General features: G+C 50.1%; 1 protein-coding gene across 1 annotated transcript in view; it reads right to left on the reverse strand.

Annotated features, from left to right (window-relative positions):
- The window catches only part of LOC102937109 (excitatory amino acid transporter 5), an 80,623-nt gene that overhangs the window by 45,432 nt on the left and 17,102 nt on the right, over positions 1 to 18,089 (reverse strand). Inside the window, exon 3 of the mRNA XM_007059377.3 lies at positions 4,670 to 4,882. Coding sequence (XP_007059439.2) covers positions 4,670 to 4,882 — 213 coding nt within the window. The remainder of the gene's footprint in view (positions 1 to 4,669; positions 4,883 to 18,089) is intronic.

Here is an 18,089-nt window from a genome sequence, read left to right on the forward strand (position 1 = left end):
GAAACTGCACAGTTGCAGCGCTCTAAAAAACCCACCCCGATGAGAGGCGTCGAGCTCCCTGCGCCCGGGGTACAGAGCTGCAAAGCAACAGACAATGATGTTAAATTTTCATATTGCATCATCTGCACCGATCACAGTCACCTCCTAGCATTACGAGCATTGCACTCCCAAGCATAGCAATAAATATTAGTGGCTTTCAACTTCAAATTGCTGCCTCAAGGTATCCCTGATCCTTATGGCCTCGTGCTGTGCCCCTCTAATAGCCCTGATCTCTGGCTGTTTAAACTCAGCCTCCAGGCGCTGAGCCTCTGCGATCCAGCCCTGAGTGAAGCTTTCACCCTTCCCTTCACAAATATTATGAAGCGTACACCACGTGGCTATAAGCCTAGGATTATTGTCATCAGCCAGGTCCAGCCTCCCACAGCAGCAGCACCAGCAGGCCTTTAAAAGGCCAAAAGCGCACTCCACAGTCATTCTGCACTTGCTTAGCTTGTTGTTGAACTGCTCCTTGCTGCTGTCAAGGTGCCCCATTTATGGCTTCATAAGCCATGGCATTAAGGGGTAAGCAGGGTCTCCCAGGATCACAATGGGCATTTTGACTTCCCCTACGGTGATCTTCTGGTCCAGGAAGAAAGTCCCTGCTTGCAGCTTCCTGAACAGGCCAGTGTTCCAAAAGATGCATGTGTCATGCACCTTTCCGGGCCAGCCTGCGTTAATGTCTGTGAAATGCCCCCGGTGATCTACAAGCACCCAGAAAACCATAGAGAAATACCCCTTCCAATTAATGTACTTGGTGGCTAGGTGATCTGGTGCCAGAATTGGAATATGCTTGCCATCAATCGCCTCTCCGCAGTTAGGGAAGCCCATTTGTGCAAAGCCATCCACAGTGTCACGCACATTGCCCACAGTCACGGTCTTCTGGAGCAGGATGCGATTAATGGCCCGGCACACTTCAGTCAACACGAGTCCAACGGTCGACTTTCCCACTCCGAACTGGTTAGCAACCAATCGGTAGCAGTCTGGAGTAGCCAGCTTCCACAGTGCAATCGCCACACGCTTCTCCGGCAACAGGGCAGCTCTCATTCTCGTGTCCTTGCACCGCAGGGCTGGGGCGAGCTCCTCACACAGTCCCATGAACGTGGCTTTCCTCATGCGAAAGTTCTGCAGCCACTGCTCGTCATCCAAGACGTGCCTGACGATGTGATCCCACCACTCATTGTTTGTGTCCCAAGCCCAAAAGCAGCGTTCCACGGTGGTGAGCACCTCCATGAATGCCACAAGCAATCTCGTGTCATAGCTACTATGCATGGCGAGATCAATGTCACGCTCCTCTTGCCTCTGTAGTTTAAGGAATAACTCCACTGCCACTCATGATGTGCTGGTCAGAGCAAGCAGCATCCTGGGCATCAGCTTGGGATGCATTCCTGCAGCCCGAAGAGACAGAGCACGCAGCGCACAAACCATTGATGATTTAGTTGGGGATTGGTCCTGCTTTGAGCAGGGGGTTGGACTAGATGACCCCCTGAGGTCCCTTCCAACCCTGAGATTCTATGATTCTATGAAAGATGGCACCAAATGCGGATGGAAGCCCAGGGAGTGCTGGGATGCGAAGCAATTCATCATGGGTCACTGGGACAGAACCCAGGATGCCCCATGACCCCCTCCGCCTTCCCACAACTCTTAGCGGCAGAAGAGGAAGAGATGCTCTGTGGGATAGCTGCCCAGAGTGCACTGCTCCGAATACCACTGCAAGTGCCACAAGGGTGAACACGCTATTGTGCCGGCAGCTGACAGTGTGAACACACCACAGCGGCTTCCCTTCAGCACGCTCTGAGCGGCGCTGGAACTCCCGGCGCTGCCACTCTGCCAGTGCAGACACACCTTATTGTTTATTACAACAATCTGTAACCCACGCACCCCCTCTTCTTGTCCTCTGACTGCAGAGGTGTTAACGGGCCACTGTACCTTGAATGGTCCCTTACAATATGTGCTAACTGCTTATGCTAAACAAGCTGTTCCCCCTTGCATTTTCCTGTGAGTTTTGATGTAGTTCCTTTCCCAGACCAGAAGAAGAGCTCTGTGTGTCTCAAAAGTGTGTCTCTCTCACCACCAGAAGTTGATTCAATAAAAGATATTCCCTCACCCACCGAGTCTCTCTAATATCCTGGGCTACAACTACATGGCATACAAACTATTTCTCTACGTTTCAGAATTCATTGAGCACTTAATAACCTGCTCCCTTCATGTCACTGGCTGGGCTCTGGTCACTCCTGCCAAAGCCTGGCTGCCAGACACAAGCCAGTCAGAGCCCTTGCTATAGGCCTGCAGCCGCCTGGCTGAAGTGGGAGAGTGGAAGGAAGATGGTGGCCAGGGTGCCCAAGAGCTGCACTCATCATGACTCCATCCATGAACATAAGAACGGCCACACTGGGTCAGACTAAAGGTCCATCTAGCCCAGTCTCCTGTCTTCTGACAGTGGCCAGTGCCAGGTGCCCCAGAGGGAATGAACAGAACAGGTAAACATCAAGTGATCCATCCCCTGTTGCTCATTTCCAGCCTCCGGCAAACAGAGGCTAGGGACACCATCCCTGCTCATCTTGGCTAATAGCCATTGATGGACCTATCCTCCATGAACTTATCTAGTTCTTTTTTTAACTCTGTTATAGTCTTGGCCTTCACAACATCCTTTGGCAAGGAGTTCCACAGATTGACTGTGTTGTGTGAATACTTCCTTTTATTTGTTTTTAACCTACTGCCTATTAATTTCCTTCGGTGACCCCTGGTTCTTATGTTATGAGGAGTAAATAACATGGGCAGTTTCTGCCAGTGGGGCTCCTGTGGAGGCCAGGCTGGAACTCAAAGCTGCCCTCCCTGAGCATAAGCCCCAGGGTGAGTGGCTGTGGGGCTATCACCTGCCCCCCACTGGGGTATCTCTCAGGAGAGGGAGGGCAGCTGACTCAGTGCATGCACGTGGTGGAGCTGATGAGTTGATGGGGGGGGTGTTGTGGGGGGTAGGGAAGAATTAACTGACTTTGTTGGGGCTCACAATGAGTGCATTCATCGCAGGGCTCCCTGCCCGTGGGGAGTAAGGAGAACGCAGAAGGCTGCAGCTGAGGGAGTGATTTCTCGGTGCAGCTAGGCAAGAGCAGCGCCCCCTCACTGCACTGACCGTAGACACCTGGGGTGGGATCCACGGAAGGCTGTGGGCTTTGCAGTGCCGAGTGTCACAGCACCTAACTTTTGGGCACCTAGAAAATCACAGGAACAGCACTGAGATAAGTGCCTCGGCTCCTACACAATGACCCCGGCCCACACCAAACAGCCAGCAGAGGAGCTGCGGTGACGGCCACCTTAACTTTTAGCCCAGTGGTTGTAGCACTCACCTGGGATGTGGGATGTCCAGGTTCAGCTCCCGCATCTCTGCCAGAGGGGAACCAGGATCCAGAGGTGGGTTACGGATGTGTAGGGCGCTGGGCCAGAGCAAGGGGGGCCCCCCTCCCCCTGCTCCTGCTGGGGAAATGGGGTCAGGGCAGAGGGGCTTCCCCCATTCCCTGGCAGGAGCGCCAGGGCAGGTGGAGCAGGTCAGGGCACAGGGGTGCCCATTTTTCCAGAGTCCCCCCAATTGGCCAGGGTCCTGGGGGCCAATGCACCACTGCCAGGATCTGAACAGACGTCTCCCCCATCCCGGATGGGTGCCCAACCACTGGACTACAGAGTGCCTCTCTTGCACTCACTCCCACCTTCCTCCCCACAATAACTAAGTGTTTATCCACAGTGGAATGGCCATTGGGCCAGAGAGACTGGAAAGGACTCTGTGGCCTGGTGGTTCAGGCCCTGAGGTGGGAGACCCTGGGGGCCCAGTCCCCTTCCTCCAGTCACTCTTTTGTAATTGAGCCACAGTAGACCAGCTTCAGGGACCCAACATCCCCAGCTCAGTGGGTAGCACGCTCTCCTGAGAGGTGGGAGGCCCCTCTTCAAATCCTTTCACTACCCTGGCAGAGAGGGGGATTGAACCTGGGGTTGCTACACCCCAGGTGAGTGTGCTAACCACTGGGCTAAAGGTTATAAGGTGGGTGGGTACTAGTGCCACCTCCTCCTCCAGCCAGATTTTGAGTGGGACCCAATCTAGTAGGCCTGCTCAGAGACCACATACAGATTGGGCTCTGCACACAACTTAAGGAGCCGAATGCCTGTCTCCCCCCAGTTCATGACTTGTTCTGGGGCTTAACGCAGGAGACTGGTGTCTGGATGCCTAGAGAGGCAGCAGCATGCTCGCCCCACAGTCTAAAATTTGGGTATCTACTGTCTAGGGAACTTTTACTGCAGAGAGTGAGGTGTTGAGGGAGTTTAGGTGCCCACAGGGTTAGGCAGCAGCTGAATGGGAGTTCTGGGGGTCGTTATGGTGCTGCACAGAGGGGTTTAGGCATCGATGTTGCTGCACGGATTGCAGTCAGAGTCAATTGTAGTGTGAACAAGTGCCCGCGGGTGAAGTGCCTGGAGTTGTACCCACTTACTCCAGGGCTGAATTTGGCCAATTTCTTCTTAAATGTTCTTTGAGCCATTTGTCTTGTTAAAAGCTCATTTACCGTGTGAAGATCTTGGCTGTAAACAATAAAACAGGACCCGTATTTATAAAATCAGGGCTATTCCAGAAGGTGCTAGAGAGTACCTGATTAAATCCAGTAAGGCGTCTGCAGAGCTTAACACCACGTTGCCCACAGTATACTCCTCCTTTTGGGCAGCAGCGCCCGGATGAATGTTGATCACAAGCACAATCCCAACAGTCACAGCCATGAATGTAGTCCAAAGATAATAGGTGAGTGTGATCAGTCCCATCTTCCCACAGGCCTTGGAGTCTATGGTGGCCAAGCTGGACATCAGGCTGAAAGAGAAAAGAACATGCTCAGCAAACTCTCACAACTGAACTGCACAAGACATGTCTCTGGCAAAGACCGCCTGAGTCACCAGCTCCATGCAGTGCTTGCCCCGGCAGAGCCCCCACTGGCCATGAGATCTGCAGGGTGCTTGCCACCCCGCCAAGGTCCTGAACTCCAATCCACTTAAGCTCATTGAGCTCAACCATCTGCTCAGTGCACAGGGCTGGACAAGGAGCAAACAAGGTGTTCTCTTCCGTTATGACAGGAACGGAGAACAATGCTGAAAATAGGGTCCTGTCAGCCATTATATCAATCACTGGGCGTCTTCCACCTGGGATTCCATGTCCAACACTGGTCACGCCATTTGAAATGGGCAACAGAAATGGTTAGAGGCCTGGAGAGACTTCATGTTAGGCCTCAGAGACAAGAGAAATAAGCAGTGACATGACAGAAGGTTAGATAAGGTGACCCAGGAGTTCTCAGATTCTCCGGCCCGTGTCAGGCAGGAAGTCAGATCATAACGGTCTATGACTCATAAATGAGACAGTCAGTGAAACTGAAAGGCAACAAATTTTAAGGAGTCTGGTGGCACCTTAAAGACGAACAGATTTATTAGGGCATAAGCTTTTGTGGGTAAAACCCACTTCTTCAGATGCATGGAGTGAAAATTACAGATGCAGGCATTATATACTGACACATGAAGGGAAGGGAGTTACCTCACAAGCAGAGAGCTAGTGTTGGCCTGGGGAAGGAGAGCTCAGTGGTTTGAGTATTGACCTGCTAAACCTAGGGTTGTGAGTTCAATCCTTGAGGGGGCCATTTAGGGCTCTGGGTCAAAATTTGGGGATTGGTCCTGCTTTGAGCAGGGGGGTTGGACTACATGACCTCCTGAGGTCCTTTCCAACCCTGAGATTCTATGAATTTCAGGGTGGATGTAATCCACGCCCAATAATAGATGAGGAGGTGTCAATTCCAGGAGTGGCAAAGTTGCTTTTGTAATGGGACAGCTACTCCCAGTCCCTATTCAAGCCCAAATTAATGGTGTTAAATTTGCAAATGAATTTTAGTTCTGCTGTTTCTCTTTGAAGTCCATTTCTGAAGTTTTTTTGTTCAAGTATAGCTACTTTCAAATCTGTTATAGAATGTCCAGGAAGATTGAAGTGTTCTCCTACTGGCTTTTGTATGTTACCATTCCTGATGTCCGATTTGTGTCCATTTATCCTTTTACATAGGGACTGTTCGGTCTGGCCAAAGTACATGGCAGAGGGGCATTGCTGGCACATGATGGCATATATCACATTAGTGGACGTGCAGGTGAACGAGCCTCTGATGGTGTGGCGGATGTGGTTGGGTCCTCTGATAGTGTTGCTCATTCACCTGCATGTCTACATCCAGCCTGACCGAGTTGGCCCTGTCAACACTGGTTCTCCACTTGTGAGGTAACTCCCTTCCCCACTCCCTGGCAGGAGCGCCAGGGCAGGTGGAGCAGGTCAGGGCACAGGGGTGCCCATTTTTCCAGAGCCCCCCCAGTTGGCCAGGGTCCTGGGGGCCAATCCGCCACTGCCAGGATCTGAACAGGCGTCATTATAGAGAAGCTGCATTTTCTCTCCCAGCTGTTCTTTTCTCTCCCCATTGGGGTCTGGTTTGTTTTATTTTCTGGGAAACAGGATCGGACTTTAACAGCAACAGCTCCAGCTCATCTCCCTTTTTTCTGTCTCACACGTCCCAAACCAGGAAAGTTCTTCCCACTTTTAATCCACCTAAGGGCTAGAGAGCTAAGGGGGGTGCGGTTCACCTTGTCTCGCTAACCTCCTGGGACTTATACAGCTACAGCTACACTGCATACGTCAAGAGACTGCCAGACAGGGGGGTTTTCCTTCTAAAAACTCTCGACAGTTAAGGGAAAGGAAGAAGGGATGCTGTTCAAAGCCTTACTTAACACTTTTCATTTTTAAGGCTTTAGCTGTTTTTCCCTCTTTTTCTCGATCTTTAATAAAAGGCCGGAGAGATTTGTAGTTTTGTGTTCCATGGGACTACGCCAGCTGAGGTCTCTGTACTCAGAACCCCACACTCGGTTTAAAACTCAGTGTTGTACAGTGACAGGGTCAGGTGAGCATCTTTGACTGGCTGTGTCCATTTATTTCACTGAAATTAATGCAACAGGTTTCTTGCACGTTCTTCTGAGGCAGCTGGTCCTGGTTATCATCCGACAAGCATCCGAGCCGAGAGATCCCATTGCCTGGTGACTCGAGGGACACAAAGGGGCGGACACGTGACCTCCCCACATGACTCCTCCCCACCCTGCCCCCAGCTCGGGGCCCCTGTGCTCTCCCCGTCCCCTCCCGATCCCACGTTACCTGGGGGGAGCTTTGTCCTCCCGCTGCGCTGGCTCCCCCCGGCTCTTCCTGGCAGCCAGGCCCTGGAGCTACTGCCTGGGAGAGCGCCGGGCTGCCTCCCTCCAGGCTTGGCCCACAGGACAGCGGCTGAGCGAGTCGGACTCCTCCCATGCCCCCCAAGGCATGCTCAGACGCTGAGTCTGGGTGGGGCGCAGCCTGCTGCTGCCACAGCCAGGCGCTCTCCCAGGCAGCGGGGTTGGAAGAGGAGAGGCTCTGGCCCTGCCCCTGCTCCTTCCTCTCCCCACCCAGGCTGGCTGCTGGGGGCACGTGACCTTGCTAGAGGGGCACTTGGCCCTCTGGGCACCTACCACGAGTCACCCATCAGAGGCAGTCTGGAATGTCCATGGTCCTGAGCTCTTCCTGGGTTACAGGAAAATGGAATGTTTCTGAATTCTGCAAAAGCCTTTGTTGAGCTCCCCCAATGGGCTTGTTTTTACACATCCAAACTCCTTGTACATGCAGGGCTGGTCTACACCGCACCGTTACATCTGCATAGCGACATTTCACACCCCTGAGAGACTGTTAAAGCAACTAACCCCAGTGTAGACCATGGTAGGTTGAGAAGAATTCTTCCATCGACCGAGCTGCTGCCTCTCAGGGAGGTGGACGACCGCCAACGCCAGGAGAGCCTCTCTCATTGCTGTAGGAAGTGGCTGCACTTACTGAAGCACTACAGTGGTGTAGACAGAGCCTCAGGCCATGTCTACACTGCCACGTATGTCAGCAAAACGTATGTCGCTCAGGGGTGTGGAAACGCCCCGCCCCGAGTGACATACGTTTCACCGGCACAAGGGCTCACGTGCACAGCACTGTGCTGGCGGGAGAGCTGCTCCTGCTGCTCATTGCGGTGGTTTTATGATGTTCACAGAAGCTCTTTCTCTCTCTCTCTCTCTCTCTCTCTCCCTCTCTCTTGGCAGAACAGAGCAGCTCCAGCCTCACAGCTATACAGCTGTAAGTCCGCTGGAATAGACGTGGCCTTTCGGAAGGACTAGACCATGGGCTGTTTTAAACAAACCTGGTTTAAAAAGGTCTCAACATCCTGCTAATGTGAACCGTTGCTCTGGTTATTTGTCAGCAGCTCCAGCATGAAATTACAGTACTCTGAACCAGCACGTTGTCAAACAGCTGCATTTGCTCCAGTGAACAAGGCAGTTAAGTAAATTTCTGCCAGCCATCTCTGGCCAAAGGGCTCTGACTTGGAGAGTGTGCAGAGAGATGGCTGCCCTGCAGTGCGTTAGGCCCAGATCATGCTTGCTCCAAGTTGGGAAGGAGTTCATCTTTCTGGACCGCCATTTCTTGCTGCAAAAGTCTGCAGCCTAGGGATGCATGCAGGGGAGCAGGATAAAATCTGGGAGGGCCAGATAGGAGGAGTGGGCAGACCAGGGATGGTCAGGGGGCTGCATATTGCCCTTCCTTCGGCCCAGCCCTGAGTATATGCCCCAGAGATGAAAATACAGCCCCAGCCTGTATTATCTTTTCTCTAGAACCCACCTTTTTTCTGAAGTCTGCAGGACTGTCTCCTGTGGACTCTACCAGAGTCCACCTTGGGCCTATGGCTTCTGATGGCCTGCTAAGTTCTACAGCAGACCCCGTGAACTTCAGAAAGTCCACAGGAACTCAGAGGTGGGAAGTGGAGCAGGAATCGAGATGGGGAGGTTGCAGGAGCACAGGAGTGGAAAGTTGATTCACAGAAAGCGGGTAGGGAGCTGTGGATCTAGGATTCCACAGAGTTCCTAAGCGCTGCGGAGATCTTTGACGCCTTGTTTCCCTAGTTCCCAGAGTCCTGCAGAGCTCCCTGGCTAAGCTCAGTCCATTGCTCTCCAGAGCCTTGGGCTGCACAGGGGTACAGCACTCTGTCCACCATGATCCCTCTATGTGTCAGAAACATTTCAGACTTGTCATTAAGCTTGGCGAGCACATGGAGGGAGACATGAGAGTGTAGAACCCCCTAAACAGCAACACCACAAATCAGGCCAAGGAGTTTGAAACAATAAAAGGAAGAGGGGGGTTGGACTAGATGACCTCCTGAGGTCCCTTCCAACCCTGATATTCTATGATTCTATGCTTCTAAGAGGAAAGCAATTTTAGAAGCGCTGATTCAAAAAAATATAAACTCCCCAAAAATTCACAGATGTGGCCATAATGTAGAACACAGTCTATAAAAAAATGTTTTTTAAAAAACCCTAATATATACAACTGAAAGGAAAAATAGAAATCAGACTCTGATGTGAAACATTAGATGATGAAAAAATATTGTGAAAGAATTAATTATGAACAAATTCCTGGAACATTTTCTAATGACCTCTCTAGAATCAGGAATCAATTTTTCAGAGTGTTCAACAAAGCTAAATATTGGTGATTAGAGGCACTAATTTCTCAAATTTAATCTTAAATTTAAATATTTTATGTGGATGTCATTATTTATATCCATAATTCTACAGGGTGACACTTTTTTAAAAAAAAGGAAATTACAAACACAAACCACGAAGCTGAATCCCAGGTAAGTAGTTCAGATAGCACCAGCGCCAAGCCAGGAAAGAACAAAGAAATCCAGGGGTTAGTTTCTGGAAACACATTACACAGGAACCAATTGACAACAGTTTATAGAAAGGACAACACTTGTGCATCATCCATCGAACGGGTAAGTAAAATATCCAGCCAAAACAAAGCTCTGAAGCTCCATCTTCAGCCAGGTGCAGTGCATGGAGCTGTAGCTGACAGTGCCTGCACTATGCTGACAACGTTATTGGTAGCAAATGATCAGGTGGCTTCCACCAGGGAACTCACTGGAGCTGGCTGGAAATGGAAACGAGAGGAGGCTAATGCTGTGAGGGGCACGTGTCACTGCTCATAGGCACAGGCCAGAGATAATTTGGCCTCACGGTGTATAGGTGTAAAAGCTGCTGATTGGATCTGCCAGGGCAGTCAGTGCTGGATGATCAATACTGACACAAGACAGTGTGTGTTGTGCAGTCTCTTTTGCTCATGGCAGTGGGATTACACCGTGGGTATCCTCATTCCAGAGTAAAGGGGATTGTGTCAGCGTAAAGGGGAGTGGGGGCAGCCGGGAATGGGATAGAACTAGAGCGCTTCTACCTGGGGGGTTGTATGGGCATTCCTATAAAACATCAACGTAAGGAATTTGTGCACTTAATTCACATTCCCCACTCCAAAATGACCAGCCTCCTCATTCTCTGCTGCCCAGCTACATGTATCCCTCTACACCGAGATTACCCTCAGCTGTCTGACTGCAGTCCCAGAAGGGCTGAAGAAGCGATTCATATGCAAATAATCCTGGTTTGGGATGAGTGAATTAGTTTGCCAATCAGGTTATCAAGCGGGTGGGGGAAAATGGAGAGAAGACTTGATTCCCATCCATTCATTCAGTCTCCTGCAGGTAGAGTGTAGCGTGTACATTTTGGATCAGGTCTCCTGGCGATGTTGCAGACTGCTGTATGTTAAGGCTGAGGCGGGTGAGGTTGGAAGCCAGGATATCCCTACAGCATGTACGAGGCCATTCGGGGGGGTCTTTTCCATGCAGCTTTTGTTGGTTCAGACGCATAAAGCTAGTGGGCTGGTCTGAACTCCGGCATACTGGGGTGGGGGGGGCACAAGGAGGGCTGCCCGCACCGCAGCAAGTAACCCGGGGGGGGGGGGGGGGCGGTGCAGGGGAATCGCTCCCCACCCCAGCTCCCCACCGCCTCCCTGGGCCTGAGCATGAAGCCGCCACCTGCTTCTCAGCCCTCCCCAGCTTCCCGCATGAACAGCTGATTCGTGGGAAGCCGGGGGGTGGGGGGGGGAAGCAGAGCGGGGCAGCGTGTTCAGGGGCAGAGGCGGAGGTGGAGCGGAGGTGAGCTGGGGCCGGGCACGGGGCGGGAAGCTGCCGGGGGCTCTGCACCCACCAAATTCTCCCCCTGGGGCCTCCAGCCCCAGAGCACCCACGGAGTCGGCGCCTAAGGCACCACTTTTGATGTGATCTGTGGGGGGAGCAGCCGCTCCCCCTGCACCCCCCTAGCTATGCTACCCCACCCCTAGGAGCCAGAGGGACCTGCCGGATGCTTCCTGTGAGCTGCCCCACGTAAGCACCACTGGGACTCCCCACCTCGCCCCCAGCAGGTCCCCCTGGCTCTTAGGGGCGGGGTGGGCACCCACTACGGTGGCCCACGAGACCCTCCTGCCCAGTTCTGGGGGCAGTCAGGGGACAGGGGAGGGGGGTGGATGGGGCAGGAGTCCCTGGGGGGCGGGGGTGAGCCACGACACCCTCATGTGGGGAGGAGAGAACCAGTTGTTAAGATTTTGGCAGCTTATCGCTGCAGCCAGGCCAAATCTGAATAAGTGGCACTGTAACCTGGCACATGGGGTCACAACCCCACTCAAATCTGGGGCAGCCGGGCAGGTAACCTTCCCTGAGCAAAATTCTGTCTGGGCCCCAGGAATAATCTGGCTCCCAGTGCTCAGGAGTGCAGTGTGGGGGGCAGAGGCACCAGAGGGAGCATTTCTGGGTGGGAGGAAGCTCATACTGGGATGGCTGCACTGGCTACACCTGTTGCTTATGTAGGACATGGTGTCTCTTCCCGGCTTCTGAAGGTGATATGTCTTTCATGGGCATGTTGTAAAAGCAATCACCAGCTGGTGCTATTCTACATAGTTTTACTAGTTCTAAATGCTGCATTGTTGTTACTTTTATGATGTAGTTTCTATTTTGAGAAGCTGTTGCAAACAGTAGTCAGTTTGCTCCCTGTAACTCATGTAAATTCTTAGAGCAGAATTGTGCCCTAGGAACTTGGCATTGGTGTTTTGGCTGAGACTTCTGAAAAGGGGAATTGCCTTGCATGCTGTTTGACTATGTCTGTTCCAGGACTGGCGTTGAGGTATAAATAAAACAGGTTACGCTAAGAAAATAACCAGACTCTGTGTCACAAGTTTGTCTTCCAACAGAAATCTCCTGAAGTCTGCTACTGCCCAGGAAAGAGGCAACAGGCATAATACCCAGGGCTACTTGTAATGCTGTATTGTCTGCAAAAGCCACCTCTTGACACAAAATGTGATCCCGGACTAGGCCTCATGGTTGTGACATAATCTTGAAACTCTGAACTGAGCATTACCCGAGTGAAGCTGTCTGCCTGAGTCTGAAGGCTGCCTGAAACAGTAGCTCAGAGCAGTGCCCTGTTTCCTCTCCTCTCAGTGGGGCTTAATTCTGAAACCCAATTCCCCTCCCCTGCCGTCTGATGTGCCAAAAGCCCCAATTGCTCCCCACCTAGCTGTCAAAACCCACAGTTGTCCCCTTAAGACCTGTGCAATGCAATTATGTGCTGTCAGTACAAACATCTGTGCCACATTAAAAACCTCAGAGCTACGTCTCAATGAGTGTGGCAGAGCTAGATCTTTATGCTCTGATCCAATAGATATTTAATTCTCTTTCCAAGTGGAACAGCTCCACCAGGACACATGAAGAAAGCATTACAGAGCCTGACTATAACCCGCTGATTGGACCTACGTTCGCGGCTCAGCTCTGAATCAGGAAACTTTCTCTGGTTTTTGTCATGAACAATTTCAAAAGGTCTTGTTGTGTTCATTCTGCATCAAACCCTCACATTTTTGGTGAAATGTAATTCTTGTTTTCCAGCCAGCCCGATTCATTTCCAGACATTCTAACATTTGGGTATTTTGAAAAGATGATGAATTTTTGTAAAATAAGCATTCTCTTGGGTTTTGGTACTAGTCGGGCTCCATTCAAACACTTTCAACCTTTCCTCATCTTTAACTGAGTTTTGGCTTGCAAAAGTAGCTTAAGTGAATCCCCTGGTGCATATATGCTATTACTTTAAAAAAAACTGTTAAAAGAACATTATGATTGTCAAGTCAAGCACTCAAAAGTTAGGAAATAACAGAAGTGTGGTTTCCTGTGTAGCCTTAATTCTGTTCCCTTGTGAATATGAATTATGATGAGTTTTTCATTACATGATCACATACTATTTCCCCCAACTATTTTAGCTGCAAGCCTGGAGCAAACTCTACTAAGGAAAACACAGATGGGAAACAGCGATTTTGGTAGTTTATAACTTGATCAAATCTGGGTGGATTTTTTTTGGGAAGAGCAAAAGACCCCAAGACTAACTCCCTGTCTAATTTCAAGCTCCTGATGTAAACCATGGAGACATCAGTTCTCTTAAAAAATAGTAAGAACAAAATGTTTATAATGGAAAATGATACGGAACCTAAAAACCTGGTGTCTGAACTGTGTGACTTTGTCCTCACCCACAACTATTTCACATTTGAGGACAATGTATACCTTCAAATCAACGGCACTGCTATGGGTACCCGCATGGCCCCACAGTATGCCAACATTTTTATGGCTGACTTACAACAACGCTTCCTCAGCTCTTGTCCTCTAACGCCCCTACTCTACTTGCGCTACATTGATGACATCTTCATCATCTGGACCCATGGAAAAGAGGCCCTTGAGGAATTCCACCAGGATTTCAACAATTTCCATCCCACCATCATCCTCAGCCTGGACCAGTCCACACAAGAGATCCACTTCCTGGACACTATGGTGCTAATAAGCAATGGTCACCTAAACACCACGCTATACCGGAAACCTACTGACCGCTATTCCTACCTACATGCCTCCAGCTTTCATCCAGACCACACCACACGATCCGTTGTCTACAGCCAAGCTCTAAGATACAACCGCATTTGCTCCAACCCCTCAGACAGAGACAAACACCTACAAGATCTCTATCAAGTATTCTTACAACTACAATACCCACCTGCTGAAGTGAAGAAACAGACTGACAGAGCCAGAAGAGGTCCCAGAAGTCACCTACTACAGGACAGTAGTAAAGAAAGTAACAGAACGCCACTAGCTATCATCATCAGCCTCCAACTAAAACCTCTCCAACACATCATCAAGGATCTACAACCTATCTTGAAGGACGACACATCACTCTCACAGACCTTGGGAGACAGGCCAGTCCTCGCTTACAGACAGCCCCCCAACCTGAAGCAGCAAATACTCACCAGCAACTACACACCACACAACAAAAACACTAACCCAGGAACCTATCCTTGCAACAAAGCCCGTTGCCAACTCTGTCCACATATGTATTCAAGGGACACCATCATAGAACCTAACCACATCAGCTACACCATCAGGGGCTCGTTCACCTGCACATCTACCAATGTGATATATGCCATCATGTGCAAGCAATGCCCCTCTGCCATGTACATTGGCCAAACCAGACAAATGGAATAAATGGACACAAATCAGACGTCAAGAATTATAACATTCAAAAACCAGTCGGAGAACACTTCAACCTCCCTGGACACTCAATTACAGACCTAAAAGTGACAATTCTTCAACAAAAAAACTTCAAAACCAGACTCCAACGAGAAACTGCAGAACTGGCATTAATTTGCAAACTGGACACCATCAAATTAGGCTTGAATAAAGACTGGGAGTGGATGGGTCATTACACAAACTAAAAACTATTTCCCCATGCTAATTTTTCTCCTACTGTTACTCACACCTTCTTGTCAACTGTTTGAAATGGGCCATCCTGATTATCACTACAAAAAATTTTTTTCTCCTGCTGATAATAGCCCACCTTAATTGATTAGTCTCGTTAGAGTTAGTCCTGGTCTACACTATGAGTTTAGGTCGGATTTAGCAGCGTTAGATCAGTTTAGCCCTGCACCCGTCCACACTACAAAGCCATTTTTTCTGACTTTTAGGACTCTTAAAACCAGTTTCTGTACTCCTTCCCGATGAGGAGATTAGTGCTGAAATTGAACTCGCTGGGTCAAATTTGGGGTAGTGTGGACGCAATTCGACGGTATTGGCCTCCAGGAGCTATCCTAGAGTGCTCAATTGTGACCGCTCTGGACAGCACTCTCAACTCAGATGCACTGACCCGGTAGACAGGAAAAGCCCCGTGAACTTTTGAATTTCATTTCCTGTTTGGCCAGTGTGGTGAGCTCATCAGCAGAGGTGACCATGCAGAGCTCTTCAGCACAGGTGACCATGGAGTCCCAGAATCACAAAAGAGCTCCAGCATGGATCGAAGGGGAGGTACTGGATCTGATTGCTGTATGGGGAAACGAATCCATGCTATTAGAACTCCGTTCCAAAAGATGAAATGCCAAAATATTTGAAAAAATCTCCAAGGCATGAAGGACAGAGGCTATCACAGGGACCCGCAGCAGTGTCGAGTGAAACTTAAGGAGCTTAGGCAAGCCTACCAAAAAATCCAAGAGGCAAATGCCCGCTTGGGGTCAGAGCCCCAGACATGCCGCTTCTATGATGAGCTGCATGCAATTCTAGGGGGTACCCCTACCACTGCCCCACCCCTGTACGTGGACTCCTGCAAGGCGGGAGTCTCACGCAATAGGGATGAGGATTTTGGGGATGAGGAAGATGATGAGGAGGGGGAGGTTGAAGATAGTGCACACCAGGCAAGCGGAGAAACCGTTCTCCCCGACAGCCAGGAACTGTTTATCACCTTGGATCCAATACCCTCCCAACACTCCCAACCCGGGCTCCTGGACCTTGAAGGCAGAGAAGGCAGCTCATGTGAGTGTATCTTTGTAAATATAATACACGGTTTAAAAGCAAGCATGTTTAACGATTAATTTGCCCTGAAGACTTGGGATGCATTCACGGCCAGTACAGCTACTGGAAAAGTCTGTTAACGTGTCTGGGGATGGAGCGGAAATCCTCCAGGGACATCTCAATGAAGCTCTCCTTGATGTACTCCCAAAGCCTTTGCAAAAGGTTTCTGGGGAGGGCAGCCTATTCCATCCTCCATGGTAGGTCACTTTACCACAGCAGGCCAGTTGCACGTAGTCTGGAATCATTGCATAACAAAGTATGGCAGTGTATGGTCCCAGTGTTTGCTGACATTTAAGCAACATCTGTTCTTTATCTCTCTGTGTTATCCTCAGGAGATTGATATCATTCATGGTCACCTGGTTGAAATAGGGGAATTTCATTTAGGGGACATTCAGAGGTGGCTGTTCCTGCTGGGCTGTTTGCCTGTGGCTGAACAGAAATCATCCCTTGCTGTAACAAGAAGGGTTTCTTCAGGTATGTTGGCAACAAGAAGAAAGCCAAGGAAAGTGTGGGCCCCTTACTGAATGAGGGAGGCAACCTAGTGACAGAGGATGTGGAAAAAGCTAATGTACTCAATGCTTTTTTTGCCTCTGTCTTCACTAACAAGGACAGCTCCCAGACTGCTGCGCTGGGCATCACAACATGGGGAGTAGATGACCAGCCCTCTGTGGAGAAAGAGGTGGTTAGGGACTATTTAGAAAAGCTGGACATGCACAAGTCCATGGGGCCGGATGAGTTGCATCCGAGAGTGCTAAAGGAATTGGCAGCTGTGATTGCAGAGCCATTGGCCATTATCTTTGAAAACTCGTGGCGAACGGGGGAAGTCCCAGATGACTGGAAAAAGGCTAATGTAGTGCCAATCTTTAAAAAAGGGAAGAAGGAGGATCCTGGGAACTACAGGCCAGTCAGCCTCACCTCAGTCCCCGGAAAAATCATGGAGCAGGTCCTCAAAGAATCAATCTTGAAGCACTTACATGAGAGGAAAGTGATCAGGAACAGTCAGCATGGATTCACCAAGGGTAGGTCATGCCTGACTAATCTAATCGCCTTCTATGATGAGATTACTGGTTCTGTGGATGAAGGGAAAGCAGTGGATGTATTGTTTCTTGACTTTAGCAAAGCTTTTGACACGGTCTCGCACAGTATTCTTGCCAGCAAGTTAAAGAAGTATGGGCTGGATGAATGCACTATAAGGTGGGTAGAAAGTTGGCTAGATTGTCAGGCTCAACGGGTAGTGATCAATGGCTCCATGTCTAGTTGGCAGCCGGTGTCAAGTGGAGTGCCCCAGGGGTTGGTCCTGGGGCCGGTTTTGTTCAATATCTTCATAAATGATCTGGAGGATGGTGTGGATTGCACTCTCAGCAAATTTGCGGACGATACTAAACTGGGAGGAGTGGTAGATATGCTGGAGGGCAGGGATAGGATACAGAGGGACCTAGACAAATTGGAGGATTGGGCCAAAAGAAACCTGATGCGGTTCAATAAGGGTAAGTGCAGGGTCCTGCACTTAGGACGGAAGAACCCAATGCACAGCTGCAGACTAGGGACCGAATGGCTAGGCAGCAGTTCTGCAGAAAAGGACCTAGGGGTGACAGTGGACGAGAAGCTGGATATGAGTCAGCAGTGTGCCCTTGTTGCCAAGAAGGCCAATGGCATTTTGGGATGTATAAGTAGGGGCATAGCGAGCAGATCGAGGGACGTGATTGTTCCCCTCTATTCGACATTGGTGAGGCCTCATCTGGAGTACTGTGTCCAGTTTTGGGCCCCACACTACAAGAAGGATGTGGATAACTTGGAGAGAGTCCAGCGAAGGGCAACAAAAATGATTAGGGGTCTGGAACACATGACTTATGAGGAGAGGCTGAGGGAACTAGGATTGTTTAGTCTGCAGAAGAGAAGAATGAGGGGGGATTTGATAGCTGCTTTCAACTACCTGAGAGGTGGTTCCAGAGAGAATGGTTCTAGACTATTCTCAGTGGTAGAAGAGGACAGGACAAGGAGTAATGGTCTCAAGTTGCAGTGGGGGAGGTTTAGGTTGGATATTAGGAAAAACTTTTTCACTAGGAGGGTGGTGAAACACTGGAATGCGTTACCTAGGGAGGTGGTAGAATCTCCTTCCTTAGAAGTTTTTAAGGTCAGGCTTGACAAAGCCCTGGCTGGGATGATTTAATTGGGGATTGGTCCTGCTTTGAGCAGGGGGTT

This window comes from Chelonia mydas, chromosome 25 (assembly GCF_015237465.2).
Source record: "Chelonia mydas isolate rCheMyd1 chromosome 25, rCheMyd1.pri.v2, whole genome shotgun sequence".
NCBI lineage: Eukaryota > Metazoa > Chordata > Testudines > Cheloniidae > Chelonia > Chelonia mydas.